This window comes from Stegostoma tigrinum, chromosome 26 (genome assembly GCF_030684315.1).
Source record: "Stegostoma tigrinum isolate sSteTig4 chromosome 26, sSteTig4.hap1, whole genome shotgun sequence".
NCBI classification, from domain to species: domain Eukaryota; kingdom Metazoa; phylum Chordata; class Chondrichthyes; order Orectolobiformes; family Stegostomatidae; genus Stegostoma; species Stegostoma tigrinum.
The window spans coordinates 47,791,234-47,815,244 of record NC_081379.1 but is presented as its reverse complement, the minus strand read 5'-3'; the positions used below and the strand labels follow the sequence as shown (position 1 = coordinate 47,815,244).

The 24,011-nt window shown below is 50.1% G+C and overlaps 1 protein-coding gene across 1 annotated transcript; it reads left to right on the top strand.

Annotated features, from left to right (window-relative positions):
• Window positions 1–474: 474 nt before the first annotated feature.
• Window positions 475–16,793, top strand: LOC132211007 (glutathione S-transferase theta-3-like). Its single transcript, XM_059655162.1, has 5 exons — window positions 475–688; window positions 5,184–5,271; window positions 5,591–5,741; window positions 6,679–6,855; window positions 16,487–16,793. The coding sequence occupies exons 1-5, from the start codon at window positions 577–579 to the stop codon at window positions 16,688–16,690; spliced, it is 732 nt and encodes a 243-aa protein (XP_059511145.1). The 5' UTR covers window positions 475–576; the 3' UTR covers window positions 16,691–16,793.
• Window positions 16,794–24,011: the final 7,218 nt, after the last annotated feature.

Genomic DNA, 24,011 nt, shown 5'->3' with positions numbered 1-24,011 from the left:
CTCGATGTCTAACTTGTTTGGCGATAGGAAATAGAATATTATGAGGCCAGCTAGACCATCGCCAAGGCGTCCAACAAGCAGCAAACTGCAGCACCCCCCCCCCAGCCTTTGACTGCCGTTTCATCCGCTGCCCAACGAGAACCCAACTGTGAAAAATCGTAAATGATGATGTGAGGCCCCCAAGTGTCCAGCTGGATCTCACCAGATTTCTTGTTTAGTTCTGGAACAAATCTCACCATAGCTCCTTTTCGCTCAGAATCCTGTAAGATTACATCCTTGGCCAAACAAGTTCAGTCACTACCTGCCAACATGTGCCAATTATTTGTCCAAGCAGGACCGAACCTGCTCTATTATCTATCTAACTTTACATTTACATAGCCAGGGAAAATAATGCTTACCAAAGCAAAGTTTACACTTCCGAGTGAACTGTGACCCACACACACACCCTCATTCACTTGACCTTTAGTATCTACTGCGTGTCTGTTGGAACTGGGGGAGGGACTGACGACATCAGGCAAAGGCTGAGCTTCTCGCTCCTCAGTTCCTGCTTTTTCTGCAAATTCGAGAGGGAACGCCATGGGCCTGGAGCTGTATTTGGATCTGCACTCGCAGCCCTGCAGAGCTGTCTACATTTTCACCAAGAAGAATAACATTGCGTTTGAGTTTAAGCTGGTCAGTCTGTTAGCAGGTAAGGTGCGGTAGGGTGAGCTCACTCTGCCATCGGCATTCTTCTAAATCTGATTCCTCTCCGAGCCCAGCCTGCAGCTCGGCTAACCAGAGTGAGGCGCTGCAGGATGCTGTAAGTCTCAAACCCAGCTCTGAAGAAGAGCTGTACCGGAGGCAAAAACTGTAATTCCCGGGAATACGCCCAGTGAGGTTATTTGTGTGGAACTGAGAAAGAATAAAGGGATCATCACCTTATTGGGATCATTCTGTAGACCCCCTCTCCTCCCCAGTAGTCAGCAGAAAATTGAGAAACAAACTTGTAAGGAGATCTCAGTTATCTGTCAGAATAATAGGACGGTAATGGTGGGGAATTTAACTTTCCAAACATTGACTGGGGCTGCCATAGTGTTAAGGGCTTGGATGGAGAGAAATTTGCTAAGTGTGTACAAGAAAATGTTCTGATTCAGTTTGTGAATGTACCTTTTAGAGAAGGTGCAAAACTTGACCTACTCTTGAGAAATAAGGCAGAGCTGGTGACTGAGGTGTCAATGGGGGAGCACTATGGGCCAGTGACCATAATTCGATTAGTTTTAACATGGTGATGGAAAAGTATAGACTGGATCTAAAAGTTAAAGTTCTAAATTGGAAGAAGAGCAATTTTGACGGCATTAGACAAGAACTTTCAAAAGTTGATTAGGGGTGGATGTTTACGGGTAAAGGGATGACTCAAAAAATGGGAAAAGATGAGACAACCAGAGCCCAGGAACATACTGCCTCTGTAGGCTGGTAGGTGTAGGGAATGCCGGATGACTGGAGACATTGAGATTTTGGTCAAGGATAAGAAGGAAGCATATGTCAGGTATAGACAGCAGGGATCCAGTGAGTCCCTAGAAGAGTATAAAGGCAGTAGGAGTATACTTTAGAGGGAAATCAGGAGAGCAAAATGGGGACATGAGATAGCTTTGGCAAATAGGATTAAGGAGAATCCAAAGGGATTCTACAAATACTTTAAGGACAAAAGGATAACTAGGAAGAGAATAGGGCCCTTTAAAGATCAGCAAGGCTGCCTCAGTGTGGAACCACAGAAGATGTGGGGGATACTAAATGGATAATTTGCATCAGTTACTGTGGAGAAGGATACAAAAGATGAATGTGGGGAGATAAATAGCAATACCTTGAAAAATATCTATATTACAGAGGAGCTGGATTGCTTAAAATCCATTAGGTGGATAAATCCCCAGGACCTGATCAGGAGTACTCAAGAACTCTGTGGGAAGCTGGGGGAGAGATTGCTGGGCCCCTTGCTGAGATATTTGTTTCATTGATAACCATAGGTGAGGGGCCGGAGGACTGGAGGTTCATTAACGTGGTGCCACTATTTAAGAAAGGTGGTCAGGAGAAGCCAGGGAACTCTCGGCCAGTGAGGCTGACATCGGTGGTGGGCAGGTTATTGGAGGCAATCCTGAGGGAGAGCATTTACCTGTATTTGGAAAGGCAAGGACTGATTAGGGATAGTCAGCATGGCTTTGTGTGTAGGAAATGGCGTCTCACTAACTTGGCTGAGTTTTTTGAAGAGATAACGAAGAGGATTGCTGAGGACAGACAGGTGGATGTGAACCAAATGGACTTCAGTAAGGCATTCGACAAGGTTCCCCATGGTAGACCATTTAGTAAGGTTAGATCACATGGAATAGCCATTTGTATTCAGAACTGGCTCAAAGGTAGGAGACAGAGGGTGGTGGTGGAAGGTTGTTTTTCAGACTGGAGGCTTGTGCCACAAGGATCGTTGCTGGGCCCACTGCTTTTCATTATTTATGTAGATAATTTGATGTGAACATACAAGGTATGATTAGTAAATTTGTAGAGCACACCAAGATTGGCGGGTAGTGGACATTGAAAAAGGTTACCTCAGAGTATAACAGGACCTTGATCAGAAGGGCCAATGGACCGTGGAGTGGCAGGTAGAGTTTAATTTAGATAAATGTGATTTGCTGCATTTTGGAAAGGCAAATCAGGGCAGGACTTATACACTTAATGGTAAGGTACCGGGCAGTGTTGTTGAACAAAGAGACCTTGGGGTGCAGGTTCATAGTCCCATGAAAGTGGAGTTGCAGGTAGATAGGGTAGTGAAGAAGGCATTTAGTACATAGGAGTTGGGAGGTCATGTTGTGGGTGTACAGAACATTGGTGAGGCCACATTTGGAATACTCTATGCAATTCTGGTCTCCCTGGTATAGGAAGAATGTTGTCAAACTGGAAAATGTTCTGAACAGATTTACAAGAATGTTGTCAGGATTGGAGAGTTTGAGCCAGGGGGAGGGGCTAAAAAGCCTGGGACTGTTTTCCTAGGAGTGTCGGAGGCGGAGGGGTGAGCTCATAGAGGTTTATCAAATCGTGAGGGGCATGGAGAGGGTAAATAGGTAAGGTCTTTACCTCAGGGTGGGGGAGTCCAAAACTCGAGGGCACAGGCTTCAGAGATAATGGGAACTGCAGATGCTGGAGAATCCAAGATAAAAAAGTGTGGAGCTGGATGAACACAGCAGGCCAAGCAGCATCTTAGGAGCACAAAAGCTGACGTTTCAGGCCTAGACCCTTCACCAGAAAAGTGGGATGGGGAGAGGGTTCTGAAATAAATAGGGAGAGAGGGGGAGGCGGACTAATGATGGATAGAGGAGAAGATAGGTGGAGAGGAGAGTATGGGTGGGGAGGTTGGGAGGGGATAGGTCAGTCCGGGGAGGACGGACAGGTCAAAGGGGCATGATGAGGTTAGTAGGTAGGAAATGGAGGTGCGGCTTGAGGTGGGAGGAGGGGATAGGTGAGAGGAAGAACAGGTTAGGGAGGCAGGGACGAACTGGACTGGTTTTGGGATGCAGTAGGGGGAGGGGAGATTTTGAAGCTTGTGAAGTCCACATTGATACCATTAGGCTGCAGGGTTCCCAAGCAGAATATGAGTTGCTGTTCCTGCAACCTTCGGGTGGCGTCACTATGGCACTGCAGGAGGCCCAGGATAGGCATGTCGTCTGAGGAATGGGAGGTGGAGTTGAAATGGTTCGCCACTGGGAGGTGCAGTTGTTTATTGAGAACTGAGCGTAGGTGTTCTGCAAAGCGGTCCCCAAGCCTCCGCTTGGTTTCCCCAATGTAGAGGAAGCCACAACGGGTACAGCGGATACAGTATACCACATTGACAGATGTGCAGGTGAACATCTGCTTGACATGGAAGGTCATCTTGGGGCCTGGGATAGGGGTGAGGGAGGAGGTGTGGGGGCAAGTGTAGCACTTCCTGCGGTTGCAGGGGAAGGTGCCGGGTGTGGTGGGGTTGGAGGGGAGTGTGGAGCGGACGAGGGAGTCACGGAGAGACTGGTCTCTCCGGAAAGCAGACAAGGGTGGCGATGGAAAAATGTCTTTGGTGGTGGGGTCAGATTGTAGATGGCGAAAGTGTCGGAGGATGGTGTGTTGGATCCGGAGGTTGGTGGGGTGGTGTGTGAGGACAAGGGGAATTCTGTTTTGGTTATTATTGCGGGGAGGGGGTGTGAGGGATGACTTGCGGGAAATGGGGGAGACATGGTCGAGGGCATTCTCAACCACCGAGGTGGAATGTTGCAGTCCTTGAAGAACGAGGACATCTGAGATGTTTGGGAGTGGAATGCCTCATCCTGGGAGCAGTTGCGGCAGAGGCAATTGAATTGGGAATAGGGGATGGAACTTTTGCAAGAAGGTGGTTGGGAGGAGGTATATCCTAGGGAGCTGTGGGAGTCGGTGGGCTTGAAATGGATATCGGTTTCCAGGTGTTTGCCTGAGATGGAGACAGAGAGGTCCAGGAAGGTGAGGGATGTGTTGGAGATGGTCCAGGTGAATTTTCCTTGAAGAAGGTGAGAAGGGAAAGATTTAAAAGGGACTTGAGGGGCAACATTTTCATGCAGGGGGTGGTGTGTGTATGGAATGAGCTGCCAGAGGAGGTGGTGAAGGCTGGTACAGTTACCGCATTTAAAAGGCATCTGGATGGGTACATGGATAGGAAGGGTTAGAGGGATATGGCCCAAATGCTGGCAAATGGGACTGGATTTATATGGGATATCTGGTCAGCATGGACGTGTTGGACTAAACTCAATTCCATGCTGTATATTTCTTTGACTCTCGCAGCCCAGACCTGCTGAGTTTCTCCAGCAATGTCTCTTTCTGCCCCTAACTTTTCCCACCAGTTTGTTCCCAGTCTATCCCTATTTCACCCTCCTTTTCCCCCTCACACCTTTGTCACCACCTCTCTGATGTCTTCCTCTCTTTGCACTCTCCCTTCTCTGCCTTTCCATTCTTACTACACCCCAACTCCTCCTCTCCCTCCCTCCCTCTCACCCTCTCCCTCCCTCTCTCCGTCTCTCTCCCTCTCTCTCTCTCTCTCTCCCCTCCACAGCCTGCTGCCAACCATCAGTGCCCCCAGCAGGTGGGTGAAATACCCCCCTACAGGGTGTGAGAAGGGTTGATACCACAAGCTGTTTCTTACTGTCTCACCTTGTCTGCAGGTCAGCAGTTCAATGAGGAGTTTGGCAAAGTGAATCCCCTCAGAATGGTGCCAGCTCTAAAGGATGGAGACTTCACCACGGGAGAGAGGTGAGGACATGCTCCTGAGTTCAAAACAAACGCTGCTCTGACCCTGACACAGAGTTACCCTGAGAGAGAGTGACCCTTATAGAGTGACCCTGAAAGCAAATGACCCTGACACAGAGTGACTCTCAGAGAGTGACCCTGAGACAGAATGATCCTGACTCTGAGAGTGATCCTGACACAGAGTGACTGTGAGAGAGGGTGACCCTGACACAGAGTGCCCTCGACAGAGTAACCGTGATACAGAGAGTGATGCTGGAGCAGGGAGTGACCCTGACAGACAGTGACGATGATAACAGGCCGTCTCTCTGCTTCTGTCCTGAAGTGTGGCGATTCTGAAGTACCTGGCGTGTAAATACAAGACCCCCGACCACTGGTACCCGGCTGACCTCCAGAGGCGCGCTCGTGTGGATGAATATCTGGCCTGGCAGCACACGACCATTCGATATCATGGATCCAGGCTTTTCATGTTCAGGGTAACAACACCAGTTCTCCCACAGGGAACACATGGGGTAAAAAGTGTTTCAGAGAGAGTAGGAACTTCAGGTGCCGGAGAATCTGAGATGACAAGGTGTAGAGGTGGATGTACACAGCAGGCCAAGCAGCATCAGAGGAGCAGGGAGGCTAGGTGGGGATGATCAGGAGATATTTATTGGGAATGTTGGTGGGATGTTTTTTGATGATGATGAGGGGACGTTTGTTGGGAATATTGGTGGGATTTTTTTGATGCTGCTCAGGGGCGTTTGTTGGGAATATTGGTGGGATTTTTTTGAAGAGATGGGGACGTTTGTTGGGAATATTGGTGGGATTTTTTGATGATGATGGGGGCGTTTGTTGGGAATATTGGTGGGATTTTTTTGAAGAGATGGGGACGTTTGTTGGGAATATTGGTGGGATTTTTTGATGATGATGGGGGCGTTTGTTGGGAATATTGGTGGGATTTTTTTTGATGATGATGAGGGGACGTTTGTTGGGAATGTTGGTGGGATGTTTTTTGGGAATGATGATGAGATGTTTATTTAAAGGCAGAGCTTGCCATTTATTTAGTTGATCGCTCAACCCGGGCAGTTTGAATTTGGGGCAGGAGAAAAGAATTAGCTTCATCCCCAGGGGCTACTGGACAGGTTAAAGGGCTGGGGGGCAACGAAGAAACTGATGTTTGTGATCAGCTTTTGATTTTCAAAACCCTTATAGAAATTAAAAACATGGCTATCAGTTTGTAAAATGGATGGATTTGTTTAGCATTTATGTTTGCACAGACACTGACAAAATGTAAGTGAGACAGAAGCTTGCCTGAACACAATTCCAATGTTTGAGTTCAGTCCCTGCTCTGTCCATGATCCCCAGGCCAGTAGATGACCTCCTGTGAGTTACCCTCTGCCTGGTGACCTCTCCTCATGTGTTTGCCCCTAGAGCCTGTTGCCAGTTTTAACTGGGCAGCCAATGCCCAAGGACAGAATGGACGAGGCAGTAGAGGATCTGCAAACATCCATCCAGATCCTTGAGGACAAGTTTCTGCAGGACAGACCGTACATCGCAGGACAGGAAGTATCCCTGGCCGACCTGGTCGCTCTCGTCGAGCTGATGCAGGTGAGAGAATTGGAACTGGGCTCGATGGCACCTTCCAATGGATAGAGTGATCGCCGGGTTCCACAAAGTGGGTTGGATGGACTCAGGTGGAATTCCGAGAAATTGAATTGGAAATGCGGCCCATGAATCGTTCCCTTTCTTTCCATTGGTTTCAGCAGACCTTCAAAATATTCCCTTTCGGACAAGAATCACACGTGTGCTTGCTCAGGGATGGTCCGGTCTGACACCCTCGTTCTTCACAGATCGATAATGGCCTGTGCTCGTGTCTGACTGATCTCCAAAACCACCTCCCACTGTCTTTGGCTTTTCCCTTCCCCCAATCTGGTTACTGTTTCACAGTTAGAGTTTTGTTTTGTTGGATAGATCCCTTGAGGCTCAGACTTGTAGCACAGAGCCAGAGGAACACTCACAACTCTCAATTCTGACACTCTCTTACTCTCTGAATCTCACAGCCCCACAGTCAACAATAAACACAGCCCTGCAGCAGGAGGGGTTAGCTTATAAGAAGCCAGTTTGTGTTGTGCTGCTCAGTGTCTCACTCTCCCCCTTCACTCTCTCACTCTCCCCCCTCACTCTCTCACTCTCCTCCTTACTCTCTCCCTCTCCCCCCTCACTCTCTCACTCTCCTCCTCACTCTCTCACTCTCCCCCTCACTCGCTCGCTCTCCCCCTCACTCTCTCACTCTCCTCCTCACTCTCTCACTCTCCTCCTCACTCTCTCGCTCTCCCCCTCACTCTCTCACTCTCCTCCTGACTCTCTCACTCTCCCCCTCACTCGCTCGCTCTCCCCCTCACTCTCTCGCTCTCCTCCTCATTCTTTCGCTCTCCTCCTCACTCTCTCACTCTCCCCATCACTCTCTCGCTCTCCTGCTGAATTTCTCACTCTCCCCCTCACTCTCCCGCGCTCCCCCTCACTCTCTTGCTCTCCTCCTCACTCTCTCACTCTCCTCCTCACTCTCTCACTCTCCTGCTGAATCTCTCACTCTCCGCGTCACTCTCCCGCTGTCCCCCCTCACACTTTCGCTCTCCTCCTCACACTCTCACTCTCCCCCTCACTCTCTCACTCTCCTGCTGAATCTTTCACTCTCCCCCTCACTCTTCCGCTCTCCCCCCTCACTCTCTCACTCTCCTCCTCACTCTCTCGCTCTCCTGCTCACTCTCTCACTCTCCCCCTCACTCTCTCACTCTCCTCCTCAGTCTCTCACTCTCCCCCTCACTCTCCTGCTCTCCCCCCTCACTCTCTCACTCTCCTCCTCACTCTCTCGCTCTCCTGCTCACTCTCTCACTCTCCCCCTCACTCTCTCGCACTCCTGCTGAATCTCTCACTCTCCCCCTCACTCTCTCACTCTCCTCCTCACTCTCTCACTCTCCCCCCTCACTATCTCACTCTCCTCCTCACTGTCTCGCTCTCCTGCTCACTCGCTCACTCTCCCCCTCACTCTCTCACTCTCCCCCTCACTCTCTCACTCTCCTCCTCACTGTCTCGCTCTCCTGCTCACTTTCTCACTCTCCCCCTCACTCTCTCACTCTCCTCCTCACTCTCTCGCTCTCCTCCTCACACTCTCACTCTCCTCTGTACTCTCCTGCTCTCCCCCCTCACTCTCTCACTCTCCTGCTGAATCTTTCACTCTCCCCCTCACTCTTCCGCTCTCCCCCCTCACTCTCTCACTCTCCTCCTCACTCTCTCGCTCTCCTGCTCACTCTCTCACTCTCCCCCTCACTCTCTCACTCTCCTCCTCAGTCTCTCACTCTCCCCCTCACTCTCCTGCTCTCCCCCCTCACTCTCTCACTCTCCTCCTCACTCTCTCGCTCTCCTGCTCACTCTCTCACTCTCCCCCTCACTCTCTCGCACTCCTGCTGAATCTCTCACTCTCCCCCTCACTCTCTCACTCTCCTCCTCACTCTCTCACTCTCCCCCCTCACTATCTCACTCTCCTCCTCACTGTCTCGCTCTCCTGCTCACTCGCTCACTCTCCCCCTCACTCTCTCACTCTCCCCCTCACTCTCTCACTCTCCTCCTCACTGTCTCGCTCTCCTGCTCACTTTCTCACTCTCCCCCTCACTCTCTCACTCTCCTCCTCACTCTCTCGCTCTCCTCCTCACACTCTCACTCTCCTCTGTACTCTCCTGCTCTCCCCCCTCACTCTCTCACTCTCCTGCTCACTCTCTCACTCTCCCCCTCACTCTCTCACTCCCCCCTCACTCTCCCGCTCTCCCCCTTACTCTCTCACTCCCCCCTCACTCTCCCGCTCTCCCCCCTCACTCTCTTGCTCTCTCCCTCACTCTCTCGCTCTCGTCCTCACTCTCTCATTCTCCCCTCATTCTCTTGCTCTCCCCCTCACTCTCTAACTCTCCTCCTCACTCTCTCACTCTCCCCCTCACTCTTCTGCTCTCCCCCCTCACTCTCTTACTCTCCTGCTGAATCTCTCACTCTCCCCCTCACTCTCCTGCTCTCCCCCCTCACTCTCTCACTCTCCTCCTCACTCTCTCACTCTCCCCCTCACTCTCCTGCTCTCCCCCCTCACTCTCTCACTCTCCTCCTCACTCTCTCGCTCTCCTGCTCACTCTCTCACTCTCCCCCTCACTCTCTCGCACTCCTGCTGAATCTCTCCCTCTCCCTCTCACTCTCTCACTCTCCCCCCTCACTCTCTCACTCTCCTCCTCACTCTCTCGCTCTCCTGCTCACTCTCTCACTCTCCCCTTCACTCTCTCGCTCTCCTGCTGAATCTGTCACTCTCCCCCTCACTCTCTCGCTCTCCCCCCTCACTCTCTCACTCTCCTCCTCACTCTCTCGCTCTCCTCCTCACACTCTCAGTCTCCTCCGTACTCTCCTGCTCTCCCCCCTCACTCTCTCACTCTCCTGCTCACTCTCTCACTCTCCCCCTCACTCTCTCACTCTCCCCTCACTCTCCCGCTCTCCCCCCTCACTCTCTCACTCCCCCCTCACTCTCCCGCACTCCCCCCTCACTCTCTCGCTCTCCCCCTCACTCTCTCGCTCTCGTCCTCACTCTCTCACTCTCCCCCTCACTCTCCTGCTCTCCCCCCTCACTCTCACACTCTCCTCCTCACTCTCTCGCTCTCCTGCGCACTCTCTCACTCTCCCCCTCACTCTCTCACTCTCCTCCTCACTCTCTCGCTCTCCTGCTCACTCTCTCACTCTCCCCTTCACTCTCTCGCTCCCCTGCTGAATCTCTCACTCTCCCCCCTCACTCTCTCACTCTCCTCCTCACTCTCTCGCTCTCCTCCTCACACTCTCAGTCTCCTCCGTACTCTCCTGCTCTCCCCCCTCACTCTCTCACTCTCCTCCTCACTCTCTCACTCTCCCCCTCACTCTCCTGCTCTCCCCCCTCACTCTCTCACTCTCCTCCTCACTCTCTCACTCTCCCCCTCACTCTCCTGCTCTCCCCCCTCACTCTCTCACTCTCCTCCTCACTCTCTTGCACTCCTGCTGAATCTCTCACTCTCCCCCTCACTCTCTCCCCTCACTCTCTCACTCTCCTCCTCACTCTCTCGCTCTCCTGCTCACTCTCTCACTCTCCCCTTCACTCTCTCGCTCTCCTGCTGAATCTGTCACTCTCCCCCTCACTCTCTCGCTCTCCCCCCTCACTCTCTCACTCTCCTCCTCACTCTCTCGCTCTCCTCCTCACACTCTCAGTCTCCTCCGTACTCTCCTGCTCTCCCCCCTCACTCTCTCACTCTCCTGCTCACTCTCTCACTCTCCCCCTCACTCTCCCGCTCTCCCCCCTCACTCTCTCACTCCCCCCTCACTCTCCCGCTCTCCCCCCTCACTCTCTCGCTCTCCCCCTCACTCTCTCGCTCTCGTCCTCACTCTCTCATTCTCCACTCACTCTCTTGCTCTCCCCCCTCACTCTGCCCCCCTCACTCTCTTGCTCTCCCCCCATTGTCTTGCTCTCCTCCTCGCTCTCAGCCCCCCTTACTCTCTTGTTCTCCCCCTCACTCTCTCACTCCCCCCTCACTCGCTCGCTCTCCTCCTCACTCTCTCGCTCTCCTCCTCACTCTCTCACTCTTCCCCTCACTCTCTCACTCCCCCCTCACTCTCCCGCTCTCCCCCCTCACTCTCTCGCTCTCCTCCTCACTCTCTCACTCTCCACTCTCACTCTCTCCCTCTCCTCCTCACTTTCTCGCTCTCCCCCTCACTCTCTGACTCTCACCCCTCACTCTCTTCCTCTCCCCCTCACTCTCTCACTGTGTACCCCACTTCCCTCACTCTCTCCCCCTCACTCTCTCACTGTGTACCCCACTTCCCTCACTCTCTCCCCCTCACTCTCTCACTGTGTTCCCCCCCCTCACTCTCTCACTGTGTTCCCCCCACCCCCTCACTTTCTCACTGTGTTCCCGCCTTCCCCCTCACTCTCTCACTGTGTTCCCGCCTTCCCCCTCACTCTCTCACTGTGTTCCCGCCTTCCCCCACACCGGGCTGCACCAATGTTGCCTCCTCCTGCCCTTGCCTCGAAAGTTCTGAAATGGCCGATCTTTCTACAAGAGGTAAGTCGGTTAAAGTAAAAGAAAAGAAAGCCACGGAAGAAGGCAGTAAATGAGAAATGGACGGGGAGAGTGAGCTGTTTGCAGGAGCTCACTTGCTACTGCGTTGCCATCGCGGTGAGATGGGCTGAAGGTGGCTCGGTGCTGCTGACCATCTGTTTCCCCAACATGGCCGCCTGTGTCGTGCTGGCTGCAGGGTGGGGAGGTGGTGATACTGAGCATGGCCCCTCTTTCCTCTCAATCCTGCTCTCGTCTTCCAAACCGGAGGTGTTGGGCCTGGTGTTCTATCCCCGTGGTGAAGTTTAAGTGGTGCCATAAAGGAGGATAGTGAGGTGAGTGGGGACAGGATTTGGGAGGGAGTCATATCCTGGGGGGGAAATTTGCTAAAGCTATTCTGGTGGGTTTAAACTAATTCAGCAGGGGGATGGGCACCAAAATTGTAGTTCGAGTATAGAAAAGGTTGAGAGTAGGGAGGTCCGAAATAAAGTTTCAGGGAAGCAAGATGGCACCGGCCAGCAAGAAGTTGGTTTGAAGTGTGTCTACTTCAATGCCAGGAGCGTCCGGAATAAGGTGGGTGAACTTGCAGCATGGGTTAGTACCTGGGACTTCGATGTTGTGGCCATTTCAGAAACATGGATAGAGCAGGGACAGGAATGGTTGTTGCAGGTTCCAGGATTTACATGTTTCAGTAAGAACAGAGAAGATGGTAAAAGGGGTGGAGGTGTGGCATGTTTGGTCAAGGACAGTATTACAGTTGCAGAAGGGATGTTTGGGGACTCGTCAACTGAGGTAGTATGGGCTGAGGCTAGAAACAGGAAAGGAGAGGTCACCCTGTTGGGAGTTTTCTATAGGCCTCTGAATAGTTCCAGAGATGTAGAGGAAAGGATAGCAAAGATGATTCTCGATACGAGTGAGAGAGACAGGGTAGTTGTCATGGGGGACTTCAACTTTCCAAATATTGACTGGGAACACTATAGTTCGAGTACAATAGATGGGTCAGTTTTTGTCCAGTGTGTGCAGGAGGGCTTCCTGACACAGTATGTAAATAGACCAACAAGGGGCGAAGCCACATTAGATTTGGTACTGGGTAATGAGCCTGGCCAGGTGTTAGATTTGGAAGTAGGTGAGCACTTTGGTGATAGCGATCACAATTCTGTTATGTTTACTTTAGTGATGGAAAGGGATAGGTGTATACCACTGGGCAAGAGTTATAGCTGGGGGAAAGGCAATTACGATGAGATTAGGCAAGATTTAGGGAGCATAGGATGGGGAAGGAAACTGCATGGGATGGGCACATTAGAAATGTGGAGCTTATTCAAGAAAAAGCTCCTGTGTGTCCTAGATAAGTATGTACCTGTCAGGCAGGGAGGAAGCTGTAGAGTGCAGGAGCTGTGGTTTACGAAGGAGGTGGAATCTCTGGTCAAGAGGAAGAAGAAGGTTTATGTTAGGATGAGATGTAAAGGCTCAGTTAGGGCACTTGAGGGCTACGAGGTAGCTAGGAAAGACCTAAAGAGAGAGCTCAGAAGAGCCAGGAGGAGACATGAGAAGTTGTTGGTGGATAGGATCAGGGTAAACCCTAAGGCTTTCTATAGGTATTTAAGGAATAAAAGAATGACAAGATTAAGTCTGTTTGTAATTTTTATTAATGACTTGGATGAGGGGATTGAAGGATGGGTCAGCAAGTTTGCAGACGACACGAAGGTTGGAGGTGTCATTGACAGTATAGAGGGCTGTTGTAGGCTGCAGCAGGACATTGACAGGATGCAGAGATGGGCTGAGAGGTGGCAGATGGAGTTCAACCTGGATAAATGTGAGGTGATGCATTTTGGAAGGTCGAATTTGAAAGCTGAGTAGAGGATTAAGGATAGGATTCTTGGCAGTGTGGAGGAACAGAGGGATCTTGGTGTGCAGATACATAGATCCCTTAAAATGGCCACCCAAGTGGACAGGGTTGTTAAGAAAGCATATGGTGTTTTGGCTTTCATTAGCAGGGGGATTGAGTTTAAGAGTCGTGAGATCTTGTTGCAGCTCTATAAAACTTTGGTTAGACCGCACTTGGAATACTGCGTCCAGTTCTGGGCGCCCTATTATAGGAAAGATGTGGATGCTTTAGAGAGGGTTCAGAGGAGGTTTACCAGGATGCTGCCTGGACAGGAGGGCTTATCTTATGAAGAGAGGTTGACTGAGCTCGGACTCTTTTCATTGGAGAAAAGGAGGAGGAGAGGGGACCTAATTGAGGTATACAAGATAATGAGAGGCATAGATAGAGTTGATAGCCAGAGACTATTTCCCAGGGCAGAAATGGCTAGCACGAGGGGTCATAGTTTTAAGCTGGTTGGAGGAAAATATAGAGGGGATGTCAGAGGCGGGTTCTTTACACAGAGAGTTGTGAGAGCATGGAATGCGTTGCCAGCAGCAGTTGTGGAAGCAAGGTCATTGGGGTCATTTAAGAGACTGCTGGTCATGCATATGGTCACAGAAATTTGAGGGTGCATACATGAGGATCAATGGTCGGCACAACATCGTGGGCTGAAGGGCCTGTTCTGTGCTGTACTGTTCTATGTTCTATGTTCTATGTTCTAAGATTAGGGCCAATCAAGGATAGTAGTGGAAAGTTGTGCTTGAAGTCAGAGGAGATAGGGGAAGTGCTAAATGAATATTTTTCAACAGTATTCACTCTAGAAAACGACAATGTTGTCGAGGACAATACTGAGATACAGGCTACTAGACTAGGTGGGATTAAGGTTCACATGGAAGAGGTATTAGAAATCCTTCAGAGGTTGAAGATAGATAAGTCCCCTGGGCCGGATGGGATTTATCCTCGGATCCTCTAGGAAGCCAGGGAGGAGATTGTCGAGCCTTTGGCATTGATCTTTAACTCGTCATTGTCTACAGGAATAGTGCCAGACGACTGGAGGATAGCAAATGTGGTTCCCCTGTTCAAGAAGGGGAGTAGAGACAACCCTGGTAATTATAGACCAGTGAGCCTTACCTCAGTTGTTGGTAAAGTGTTGGAAAAGGTTATAAGGGATAGGATCTATAATCATCTAGAAAAGAATTAATTGATTAGGGATAGTCAGCACAGTTTTGTGAAGGGAAGGTCATGCCTCACAAACCTTATTGAGTTCTTTGAGAAGGTGACTAAACAGGTAGATGAGAGTAAACCGGTTGACGTGGTGTATATGGATTTCAGCAAGGCGTTCGATAAGGTTCCCCACAGTAGGCTATTGTACAAAATGCAGAGGAATGGAATTGTGGGAGACATAGCAGTTTGGATCGGAAATTGGCTTGCTGAAAGAAGACAGAGGGTGGTAGTTGGTGGGAAACGTTCATCCTGGAGACCAGTTACTAGTGGTGTACCGCAAGGGTCGGTGTTGGGTCCACTGCTGTTTGTCATTGTTATAAATGACCTGGATGAGGGCGTGGAAGGATGGGTTAGTAAATTTGCAGACGACACTCAGGTTGGTGGAGTTGTGGATAGTGACGAAGGATGTTGTAGGTTGCAGAGAGACATAGATAAGCTGCAGAGCTGGGCTGAGAGGTGGCAAATGGAGTTTAATGCAGACAAGTGTGAGGTGATGCACTTTGGTAGGAGTAACCAGAAGGCAAAGTACAGGGCTAATGGTAAGATTCTCAGTAGTGTAGATGAGCAGAGAGATCTCGGTGTCCATGTACACAGATCCTTGAAAGTTGCCACCCAGGTTGACAGGGCTGTTAAGAAGGCATACAGTGTTTTAGCTTTTATTAATAGAGGGATCGAGTTCCGGAACCAAGAGGTTATGGTGAAGCTGTACAAAACTCTGGTGCGGCCGCACTTGAAGTATTGTGTACAGTTCTGGTCACCGCATTAAAAGAAGGATGTGGAAGCTTTGGACGGTGCAGAGGAGATTTACTGGGATGTTGCCTGGTATGGAGGGAAGGTCTTATGAGGAAAGGCAGAAGGACTTGAGGCTGTTTTCATTAGAGAGAAGAAGGTTGAGAGGTGACTTAATTGAAACATATAAAATAATCAGAGGGTTAGATAGGGTGGATAGGGAGAACCTTTTTCCTAGGATGGTGACGGCAAGCACAAGGGGGCATAGCTTTAAATTGAGGGGTGAAAGATATAGGACAGATGTCAGAGGTAGTTTCTTTACTCAGAGAGTAGTAAGGGAATGGAACGCTTTGCCTGCAATGGTGGTAGATTCGCCAACTTTAGGTATATTTAAGTCGTCATTGGATAAGCATATGGACGTACGTGGAATAGTGTAGGTTAGATGGGCTTGAGATCGGTATGACAGGTCGGCACAACATCGAGGGCCGAAGGGCCTGTACTGTGCTGTAATGTTCTATGTTCTATGTCACAGAGCTTGGGGATTAGACTAACCAGAACTGGGGAGGGGGAATTATTTTTGGGAACGCGCTTTCGCATGAGAGTGTTATGGCAACCACGACCAAGATGTTGAGGGGAGGGGTGGGTAGATAGGGGGCACCCATCCTGTTTGTTGGACTGGGTCAGCTCTGAGTGTGGGTGGGGGTTATCATTCTGAAAAGGGGAGGCCCCCAGCCTTAAACCTGATGATGTTGGTCGTGTGATGGGTACAAGTTCCATGTGTAAGACAGACAGAGCCAGCTTGACCACTGGGACAGCTTTAGCCGTTGCCCACGCATAGATCATCGGACTGGGCGGCGCATTATTCCCCTGAACCACCATATCCACAAGAGGGGAGTGGAGGACATTGGCGATAGGGAGTGCATGAGGGATCTCTAAACAAGGATGAGGATTTCAAAGCCAAGATGTTGATTGCAGTGGGGTGTCAACTCGGGGGGAGGGTGTTGTGACAGGGGGAAGGAGGGTTACTGCCCCAGTTTGGGTGAGGATAGAAGGTGCGTGTCTCACCACACTTTGCTCTGAATTGGAAGAGTCCAGAGATAAGGGCAAAGGCTTCTGCAGAGGATCAGCTGAGGTAAAGGTGATGGCAGAACCGCGAGGTGGAAGATCCCAGAATCTGCCCCCGAGGTTTTCGTTGAGACTGGCTCCAGCGCAGGGTGTTGTAGGGAGGGGCAAGACAATGTTGCCAAGGGACAGCAGAGGGCAGCAAGGCCTCTCTCTACCTCCATCTGTTTCATCTCCCTCTCTTCTCCTGTAGCCCATAGCAACTGGATTTGACCCCCTGGAAGGTCGGCCTAAACTCATCGAATGGCGCGAGCGGGTCAAGTGTGCCGTGGGCAAGGAGCTATTTGATGAGGCCCACGCGGAGATGATGAAGGATAAGGAATTGTCAAATTTTATAGACCGGAAATCTCCTGCGATGCAACAGCTTGCAAAAAGCCTGCAGAAAAGATTCAGATGAAGGGATGCGTGAGCAAGGCCTGGAGTTGCAGATGTCTGTTAATCTGTCCCTTAACATGGTCATCCCCACTTTTTCCTACAATTAAATAAACCACCCAAAACAATGACTCTCTTCCCTCCCACAATTTGTTGACGTGTTAACTCTTTATTTGCATTGTTTTTCCTTTCTCTGGTACTGTCGCTTCCTGGATGAATCTACCTGAACATCCCCAATAGCTAGGCCTCAGGCCTAGTGTTGACTTGTCTCCCAGAATCCCTCAGAAGATGGTGAAAGGGGTTGGGGGATTGTTGCCCATCCTTCATCATCCTTGAGCCAAGTGGCTCGCTGGGCCATTTCAGAGGGAGGCCGAGAGCACAGCTGCACTTTGCTGTGGTTCTGGAGTCAGGTGTGGGCCAGATCGGAGGAAAAATGGGAGACTTCCTTCCTTCGAGGTCCCCGTGACAGTCTGCCTGTTTCTCAGTGTCTTGTGGAACGAGTTGAATGTAAATCTCTCCAGCGACCCCGGGGCCCCCATGTGGCACAGTGTCCCTACCCCTGGACCAGGAGGCCTGGGTTGAAATCGCACCTGCTCCAAAGCGGTGCCTCCATCACAGACAGTGCATTCCACAACCTAACAACTCACTGTGTGAGAAAACTTTCCCCTCACATCGTTTGTACATCATTTAAAATCTACGCTCTTAACGCTTTATTCTGAGAACAGTTTCTCCCTGTCGACTCAATCCAGCCCTCTCACCTTTTTATAAAACCCCTCTCAAACCCTCCATGCCGTCTTCTTTCTGAGTAGGAACAGGCTGGCTTTAATTTATCTTCATAACTGTCTCTCATTCCCAGAACACTTCTGTGAGTCACTCCTACGGTCTCTGCAACCCATTCACCCCCTCCCTATAATGCAGCACTCACAACTGTACACACACTCTCAAGCTGAGGTCTAACAGCATCTTGTACAGCTTTAACATGGAACTGCATCATGGACAAGGGTATTCCTGGCTTGAACCGCATTTATTGCTCATCCCTAATCACCCAGAAGGCAGTTGAGTCAAACTAGAGTCACATGTAGGCGCAGACCAGGTAAGGATGGCAGTTTCCTTCCCTAAAGATTGGGGGGGGGGAGGTGTCAGTGAACCAGGTGGATTTTTCCAACAATTGACATCATTAGACTCTTAATTTCAGATTTTTGAAAATTGAATTCGAGTTCCACCATCTGCTATGACCCCTAGGGCATTACCCAGGTCTCTGGGTTAACAGTCCCATGATAATCCCACGAGGCCATCACTTCCCCAGTATCCAATATTCCTATTAATAAAGCCAAGGGCGCTACGTGCTTCATTAACTGCTCTCTCTGCCTGTCCCGCCACCTTCAACATTCCACGCATAAATATACCCAGTTTCCTTTTCTCCCCCACCTCCTTTATCACAGAACCCCTACAGTGTGGAAACAGGCCATTCGGCCCAACAAGTCCACACAGATCAATCTCCCTATAACCCACCTAATCTACACATCCCCTGAACACTACGGACAATACACCTCGCCTGCACATCTTTAGACTGTGAGAGGAAACCCACGCAGACATGGGGAGAATGTGCAGACTCCGCACAGACAGTCGCCCGAGGGTGGATTCGAACCTGGGTCTCTAGAGCCGTGAGGCAGCAGTGCTAACCACTGAGCCACCGTGCCGCCCCAAAGTGAGTTGTTCTCTCTACTTTATGTTGCGTTTTCGTGCATTATCTCACACCTCTCTGCACTGAACCTCGTGCCACCCATCTGTCTGGTCCATCAAGTTGGACACTCTCCTGCTCACTCTGAAAGGATGAATAAATCAGCACCATTCTCTGAGCAGCTTCAGTATCCACGCTCCCAATGTCTCTAATATATGCAAATATAGTCTTGTACAATAAGAAATTCCTTTGGTTTGATGGTTGGACAGAGACAAACTCCAGTGTTTTGTTCATTTCTTCATATGCTACTGTGCAGAATGGAACTGCTTTAGAGTCATAGAGTCATACAGCTCGGAAACAGACCCTTCGGCCCAACCAGTCCATGCTGACCGTAATCACAAACTAAACCAATCCTACCTGCCTGTACCTTGGCCCAAATCCCTCCAAACCTTTCCTATTCATGTACTAATCAGTCTGTTAAATGTAATTGTAACCACATCCACCACTTCCCCAGGAAGGTCATTCCACACAGGAATAACTCTGCGTAAAATAACTTGCCCTGCATGTCCTTTCTGAAGCTCTCTCCTCTAACCTTAACGATGTGCCCTCTGGTTTGGAAACCCCCCCATCCTAGGGAAAAGGCACCACCAGTAACTCTATCTGTACCTCTCATGGTTTTATAAACTTCCATAAGGTCATCCTCCTACACCCCAGTGAGAACAAGTGACTACCAATGCCACAAAAAGATATTTTATGAGTAAAGTATATTCACGAAATGAAATAAAAACAAGCCTGAGGAAGGTTGGCTCCAGGGAAACGGTGCCGAAGGGTCTGTTTCAGTGCTGTATGGCTCTGTGACTCTAAAGCAGTTCCATTCTGTACAGTAGCATACGAAGAGACAAACAAAACACTGGAGATGGTCTCTGTCCAACCATCAAACCAAAGGCATTTCTTATTGTACAAGACAATATTTTCATATTTTAGAGCCATTGGTAGGGTGGATAACTGAGTGGATACCCATTTAACTTCAGCAGAAAGACCGCACACAATGGCCTTTTCCTCGCTGCGCCTTGCCAGCAGCTGCCCTAAGCTTTCGTGCCTCCCTCAGCCTGTCGTCCTGGATTTTGGAATGTGCCAGTCTGCAACATTCAGTCAACATCAACTCCTCATTCTGGAAGACCAGCAGGTTTCGGGAAAGCCAAATGTCATTCACCAAGTTGATCACTCTCCAGGCTCAGTCAATGTTTGTCTCGGTGTGCGGCCCAGGGAACGGACCGTGGAGCATCGAGTCCTGCTCAACGAAGCTGCTCAGGATGAGCCGCAACAAAAACCACTGCATCCTTCTCCAGACTTCCTTTGCAAAGGAACATTCTGGAAGGAGATGTGTGACAGTCTCTACACCCCCTGCAGCCAGTTCAAGGGCACTGTGCAGTGACAGAGTCCAGGTGTATACAAAGGAACATTCCAGAAGGAGATGTGTGACAGGACTCTATCCCCATCAGCTTCTTTGTTTAATCTCAAAAATATACTTTATTCATAAAAAATGACTCTTTGTATATACAGACCGACACAAAAGTAGTTTGGGTCTGCACTGTTGCATGTCAAGTAAGCACACAAAATGTTGGGGATTTTTTCCCCCTATTCATTAGTGGGATGTGGGTATAGCTGGCTGGTCGGCATTTCTTGCCTGTCCCTAGTTGCCCCTTGAGAAGGTGGGATGAGCTGCCCTCTTGAGCCACTGCAGTTCTCCTGCTGTGGGGTTGACCCGCAATGCCCTTAGGGAGGGAATTCCAGGATTCTTATCCAGCGAAAGTGAAGGAATGGCGATATATTTCCATGTCAGGATGGTGAGTGGCTCGGAGGGGAACTTGCAGGGGGCTGGTGGTTCCATGTATCTGCAACCCTTGTCCTTCTGGATGGAAGTGATTGTGGGTTTGGAAGGTTCTGTCTAAGGATCTTTGGTGAATTTCTGCAGTGCATCTTGTAGATAGTACACACTGCTGCTACTGAGGCTGGAGGGAGTGGGATGCTTCTGGATGTGGTGCCAATCAAGCGGCTGCTTTGCCCCGGATGGTGTCAAGCTTCTTGAGTGTTGTTGGGGCTGCACTCATCCAGGCGAGTGGGGAGTATTCCATCACACTCCTAACTTGCGCCTTGTAGATGGTAGACAGGCTTTGCAGAGTCCTGAGGTGAGTTACTCCCCTCAGTATTCCTAGCTTCTGACTGCTCTTGTAGCCACTGTGTTTGTGGTGTCTCTAGTTGAGTTTCTGGTCAATGGTAACCCCCCCAGGATGTTGATAGTGAGGAATTCAGTGATGTTAACACCATTGAATGCCAAGGAGTGGTGGTTAGATTATCTCTTATACATGATGGTCATAGTCTGGCATTCTTATGGCGTAAATGTAACTTGCCACCCCTTAGCCCACGCCTGGATATTGTCCAGATCTTGTTGCATTTGAACACGGGCTACTTCAGTATCTGAAGAGTTGCGAGTGGTGCTGAACGTTGTGTAGTCATTGGTGAACATCCCCACTTCTGACCTTATGATGGAGGGAAGGCCATTGATGAAGCAACTGAAGATGGTTGGGTCAGTTTCTAGCTGGTTACCTGAGATGGAGACTGAGAGGTCTGGGAAGGTGAAGGATGTGTTGGAGATGGCCCAGGTGAACTTGAGGTTGGGGTGTTGCTCCCCACCTCATGTTCCCACGAGGAGCTCGAACAGTTCATCCACTTCACCAACACCTTCCACCCCAACCTTCAGTTCACCTGGGCCATCTCCAGCACATCCCTCACCTCCCTGGATCTCTCAGTCTCCATCTCAGGCAACCAGCTAGAAACTGATGTCCATTTCAAGCCCACCGACTCCCACAGCTACCTAGAATACACCTCCTCCCACCCACCCTCCTGCAAAAATTCCATCCCCTATTCCCAATTCCTCTGCCTCTGCCGCATCTGCTCCCAGGATGAGGCATTCCACTCCCGCACATCCCAGATGTCCACGTTCTTCAAGGACCACAACTTTCCCCCCACAGTGGTCGAGAACGCCCTTGACCGCGTCTCCCGCATTTCCCACAACACATCCCTCATACCACCCCCCCACCCCGCCACAACGCCCCCAGAGGATCCCTCTCGTTCTCACACACCACTCCACCAACCTCCGGATACAACACATCATCCTCTGACACTTCCGCCATTTACAATCCGACCCCACCACCCAAGACATTTTTCCGTCCCCATCCTGTCTGCCTTCCAGAGAGAGCACTCTCTCCGTGACTCCCTTGTTTGCTCCACATTCCCCTCCAACCCCACCACACCCGGCACCTTCCCCTGCAACCGCAGGAAGTGCTACACTTGCCCCCACACCTCCTCCCTCACCCCCACCCCAGGCCCGAAGATGATTTTCCATATCAAGCAGATGTTCACCTGCACATCTGACAATGTGGTATACTGTATCCATTGTACCCGTTGTGGCTTCCTCTACATTGGGGAAACCAAGCGGAGGCTTGGGGACCGCTTTGCAGAACACCTCCTCTCGGTTCGCAATAAACAACTGCACCTCCCAGTCGCAAACCATTTTAACTCCCCCTCCCATTCCTCAGACGACATGTCCATCATGGGCCTCCTGCAGTGCCACAATGATGCCACCCAAAGGTTGCAGGAACAGCAACTCATATTCCACTTGGGAACCCTGCAGTCCAATGCTATCAATGTGGACTTCACAAGCTTCAAAATCTCCCCTTCCCCCACCACATCCCAAAACCAGCCCAGCCTGTCTCTGCCTCCCTAACCTGTTCTTCCTCTCACCCACCTCTACCTCCCACCCCAAGCCGCACCTCCATCTCCTACTTACTAACCTCATCCCACCTCCTTGACCTGTCCATCTTCCCTGGACTGACCTATCCCCTCCCTACCTCCCCACCTATACTGTCCTCTCCACCTATCTTCTTTTCTCTCCGTCATCGGCCTGCCTCCCCCTCTCTTCCTATTTATTCCAGAACCCTCTCCCCATCCCCCTCTCTGATGAAGGGTCTAGGCCTGAAACAACAGCTTTTGTGCTCCTGAGATGCTGCTTGGCCTGCTGTGTTCATCCAGCCCCACACTTTGTTATCACTGAGCCAGTTCTTGCTGAGCAGGTGCTGCTTGCTAGTCCTGTTGATGACAACTTCCATCACTTTATTGATAATTGAGAGTAGGCTGATGGGGTGGTAATTGGCCAGGTTGGATTTATCCTGCTTTTTATGTACAGGACATGCTTAGGCAATTTTCCATTGTCAGATAAATATCAGTATTATAACTGTACTGGCGCAGCTTGGCTAGGGGAGCGGCAAGTTCTGGACCACACGTCTTCAGTACTGTTGCTGGAATGTGTTCAAGACATGTCTTTGCCATACCCAGTGTCTCCAACCATCTCTTTTTACCACATGAAGTGAATAGAATTGGCAGAAGACCAGTAATGCTGGGGACGACTGGAGGAGGCCAAGATGGATCATCCACTTGGCATTTCCGGCTGAAGACTGCTGTGAAAGCTTCAGCCTTATCTTTTGCACTGATGTGCTGGGCTCTTCCATCATTGAGTATGGGGATATTTGTGGAGCCTCCTCCTCCAGTGAGTTGTTTAACTGTCTACCAACATTCACGACTGGATGTAGCACGACTGCAGAGCTTAGATCTGATCCATTGGTTGTGGGATTGCATAGATCTGTCTATCACTCTCTGCTTATGCTGTTTGGCATCCAAGTAGCCCTGTTTGGTGGCTTCACCAGGTATGCCTGGTCCTGCTCCTAGCATAGCCTCCTGCAGTCTTGTACTAAACCAGGATTGATCCTCTGGCTTGATGGTAATATTTCAGGGGGGATATGCCAGGTTATGAGGTCACAGATTGTGCTTGAGTACAATTCTGCTGCTGTTGATTGTCCACAATACCTCATGGATACCCAGTCTTAAGGTGCTAGATCTGTGCAAAGTCTGTCCCATTTAGTATGGTGATAGTGCCACTCAACACAATGGAAGTTATTTTCGATGTGAAGGTGGGATTTTGTCTCCACAAGGACTGTGCAGTGGTCACTCTTACTGATACTGCCTTTGACAGATGGAATTGCAACTGGCATTTTGGTAAAAATGAGGGCAAGTAAGGTTTTCCCTCGTGTGGTTCCGTCTTCACCTGCTGCATACTCAGTCTAGCGGCTATGTTGTTTAGGACCTGACCCTCCAAGTGACTATCCACAAAACCAAAGTCTTCTCTTACACATACAATACTAATATATCATATATCTGACACACTAGGAGGGTCCATTAACTGAACAGACCCCCACTCCTCAGGCTCAATCCAGGCGATGAGGAGCATCTAGCTGGCCCCTTCATCATATGGTGGGAGGGAGTTGGTTGGTGAGAGCATTGAGGTTCAGAAAAATCTGTAATAATCTCAGGGGAGACCTGGAAAAATTCATTTTTCTTTAAGAATTCTTTTAGCATTTACAAAGGTAGCAAAGCTACAAGGTTCACAATTGAAAACAAAAGAGATCTTCGTAATGCCAAAAGTCAATGACCCTGAATATTAATAACTACACTCTACCTTAAAAAGATAGTTCCTCTGAAAGCATTAAAAGTACAATGTTCACACACACCCACACTCTTGAATCTGACCTCTTATCTCCACTTGCTTCCT